Below are 3,240 nucleotides of genomic sequence, written 5' to 3'. Positions count from 1 at the left end.
AGTGGGAGCTGCCCTCACATTGTCTTCACTCCAGGGAGGACACACAGCATCTCAAACAGCAGGTTTGCCCCCAGGAGGGCTGTGTTACCTAAAAAAAGGCAAAAAGGGGGGAGGAGGAGGGGAAAGAAACAAGCCATGGTTGCCCAACAGCCTTCACCCCCTGGCACTCAGCTGGCAGACCAGGGACACGTCCTACTCTCAGGTGCCTTCAGACTCACCAGAGACATCGTACATTGGTGCCACTTCTACCAGGTCACACCCCACTATGTTCAGTCCTTGGCAGCCACGGATAATCTCCAAACCCTAGGGGAGAAAAGAGCAGGTTTGGGATGGAGGAATGCACCTGCTGAAGGAATGCACCTGATGAGGGAATGACCAGACCTAGTGGACTGGTCAGGGCTCTGCTTTCCCCTTGTGCAGCCAAGGAAAGCCAGCCTAGATGGCCCAGATCACATCAGTTCAATGTTTCCCCTTCCTCATTACCACCATGAAATGCTCCCTGCTCAAGCTGGTGGCACGAACTCTTTAACAGGAGAAAAACATCCCTTTCCCACTAGGACAAGAAGCTGTGTCCCCCTCACCTGTGCAGGTGTCAGCCCGGCAATCTCAGGCGTCCCGGTGCCCGGCGCGTACGCGGGGTCCAGGCCGTCGATGTCAAAGGAGATGTAGACAGGCCTGTCCCCCATCTGCCTCCTCACCTCCTCCATCAGGGGCACCAGGGACTTCCCCCAGCACTCTTCAGCTGGGACCACCCGGAAACCCTGCAGCACAGAGAGATGGAGGATGAGGGAAAGGTGGGCAAAAACCAAGAAAACAGGAATGACGGAAGGGTTTGGGTTGGAAAGCACCATAAAGCTCATCTAGATCCAACCCCCCCTGCATGGGCAGGGACACCTCCCACCAGCCCAGGCTGCTCCAAGCCCCATCCAACCTGCCCTTCAACACTGCCAGGGATGGGGCAGTGCAGTGTGAATGGCAGGGACAGCCAGCAGTGCTGGGCACAGGCCTGAGGCTGTGGGTACCTGTTCCCGGCTGTACTGGTACGGGTCGGGGTCGTAGGAGGAGCCTCGGAGGCCAACCTGGAGCACCCTGCTGCAGTCCAGCAGCCCCTCCTCCACACAGCGCCGGAATGGGGTCCCGTGGTAGATCTTCTCCCCCAGGGCTGTGTCTCCAGTGTCAGTGTGAGCATCCACATGCACCAGTCCCACGGGACCGTGCCTAGTCCAGACAGGGCGGCTTTCGTTAGTTCCTACCTAACCCTGTGGGCAACAAACCAGGCTCCTTTCCCAGGTCTTTTTATTCTACATCTTCAGCTCAGAAACTTACTTGCCAGCCACGGCCTGGAGGATGGGGTATGTTATGGTGTGATCTCCACCTGCAGCAGGACAGGGAAGGGGGTGGCCTTGTGCAGCCAAGGAAAGCCAGCCTAGATGGCCCAGATCACATCAGTTCAATGTTTCCCCTTCCTCATTACCACCATGAAATGCTCCCTGCTCAAGCTGGTGGCACGAACTCTTTAACAGGAGAAAAACATCCCTTTCCCACTAGGACAAGAAGCTGTGTCCCCCTCACCTGTGCAGGTGTCAGCCCGGCAATCTCAGGCGTCCCGGTGCCCGGCGCGTACGCGGGGTCCAGGCCGTCGATGTCAAAGGAGATGTAGACAGGCCTGTCCCCCATCTGCCTCCTCACCTCCTCCATCAGGGGCACCAGGGACTTCCCCCAGCACTCTTCAGCTGGGACCACCCGGAAACCCTGCAGCACAGAGAGATGGAGGATGAGGGAAAGGTGGGCAAAAACCAAGAAAACAGGAATGACGGAAGGGTTTGGGTTGGAAAGCACCATAAAGCTCATCTAGATCCAACCCCCCCTGCATGGGCAGGGACACCTCCCACCAGCCCAGGTTGCTCCAAGCCCCATCCAACCTGCCCTTCAACACTGCCAGGGATGGGGCAGTGCAGTGTGAATGGCAGGGACAGCCAGCAGTGCTGGGCACAGGCCTGAGGCTGTGGGTACCTGTTCCCGGCTGTACTGGTACGGGTCGGGGTCGTAGGAGGAGCCTCGGAGGCCAACCTGGAGCACCCTGCTGCAGTCCAGCAGCCCCTCCTCCACACAGCGCCGGAATGGGGTCCCGTGGTAGATCTTCTCCCCCAGGGCTGTGTCTCCAGTGTCAGTGTGAGCATCCACATGCACCAGTCCCACGGGACCGTGCCTAGTCCAGACAGGGCGGCTTTCGTTAGTTCCTACCTAACCCTGTGGGCAACAAACCAGGCTCCTTTCCCAGGTCTTTTTATTCTACATCTTCAGCTCAGAAACTTACTTTCCAGCCACGGCCTGGAGGATGGGGTATGTTATGGTGTGATCTCCACCTGCAGCAGGACAGGGAAGGGGGTGGAACACACTGCAAGAAGAGCTCAGCACTCATCAAGTCGTTCCCAGGTTGAACTTTGCTCCCCCCCTTCCACCTTGCATTTATCCTCTGCTTGTTTAAACACCCCAGGGCTTCCCTCCCTCAGGAAAACCTGAGGCTCCTGGGTGCAGGTTTCTTCCCCTCTCCCCTCTGCAGGAAAAATAGGAGGACAAGAGACACATGATTCTGCCGGCAGGGGCAGCTGGTGGAGCAGAAGCCTTGACCAGGGTTATAAATAGGTGCTCAAGTCACTTCTGAGGTGGCTGTAACTGGCAATTTGCCCCTCGTTACTCTGAACACTCTCCTCATGTAGTGATGTCAAGCTGTGGGACTGGAACACGTGCCCAAATCACCCTGCTGGGTGCTCCAGGCTTTTCAGAGGGGCACAAACTGCACAGGTCCTGCTCAGCAGGACACCCAAAGCACCATCCCCATGGGATCTGCACTTGAGCTTCAGGCCGTGCACTCCAACAGCCCCATTCTCCCCATTTCTGACACGAGAGGCATCACTGCCAGCAGGAACCTCAGCAGACAGGGTGTAAATGTGCCCATTCAGCCCAGCAACGAGCACAACACCCCCCAGGTTCATCGCTCCCCTTCTCCCGGGGCGGGATGGAGCAGGGGCAGGAGGAGAGGGGGGCTCTGGAGGAGCAGGGGGACACGGTGGCACGGCTGGGGTCCTTACCCAGGGTGAGGGGCAGGGAGCCAGAGGCCAGGATCTGCTGGTAGGCCTGTCGGATGAGGCGGCAGCTGTCGGGCAGGTTGTAGAGGTTGACGTGGACGTCCCCCAGGTCAGCCACCCGCAGGGAGGCGAAGGGCGCGGCGCCGCTGCT

The 3,240-nt window shown here is 58.5% G+C and overlaps 1 protein-coding gene across 1 annotated transcript in view; it reads right to left on the bottom strand.

Moving 5' to 3' along the window:
- Positions 1–14: 14 nt before the first annotated feature.
- AGMAT (agmatine ureohydrolase (agmatinase)) overlaps positions 15–3,240 on the bottom strand; it is a 5,185-nt gene continuing 1,959 nt past the window's right edge. Inside the window, exons 3-8 of the mRNA XM_010005113.1 lie at positions 3,093–3,240; positions 2,318–2,366; positions 2,014–2,209; positions 1,573–1,752; positions 219–303; positions 15–88 (exon numbers count right to left, since the gene is read on the bottom strand). The exon at positions 3,093–3,240 is cut by the window's right edge and continues 1 nt beyond it. Coding sequence (XP_010003415.1) covers positions 15–88; positions 219–303; positions 1,573–1,752; positions 2,014–2,209; positions 2,318–2,366; positions 3,093–3,240 — 732 coding nt within the window. The remainder of the gene's footprint in view (positions 89–218; positions 304–1,572; positions 1,753–2,013; positions 2,210–2,317; positions 2,367–3,092) is intronic.

The sequence above is a fragment of the Chaetura pelagica genome, unplaced genomic scaffold (assembly GCF_000747805.2).
Source record: "Chaetura pelagica isolate M959 unplaced genomic scaffold, ChaPel_1.0 scaffold159, whole genome shotgun sequence".
In the NCBI taxonomy this organism is placed as follows: domain Eukaryota; kingdom Metazoa; phylum Chordata; class Aves; order Apodiformes; family Apodidae; genus Chaetura; species Chaetura pelagica.
The sequence above is the reverse complement of the archived record's forward strand: the minus strand, read 5'-3'. Positions and strand labels throughout refer to the sequence as shown.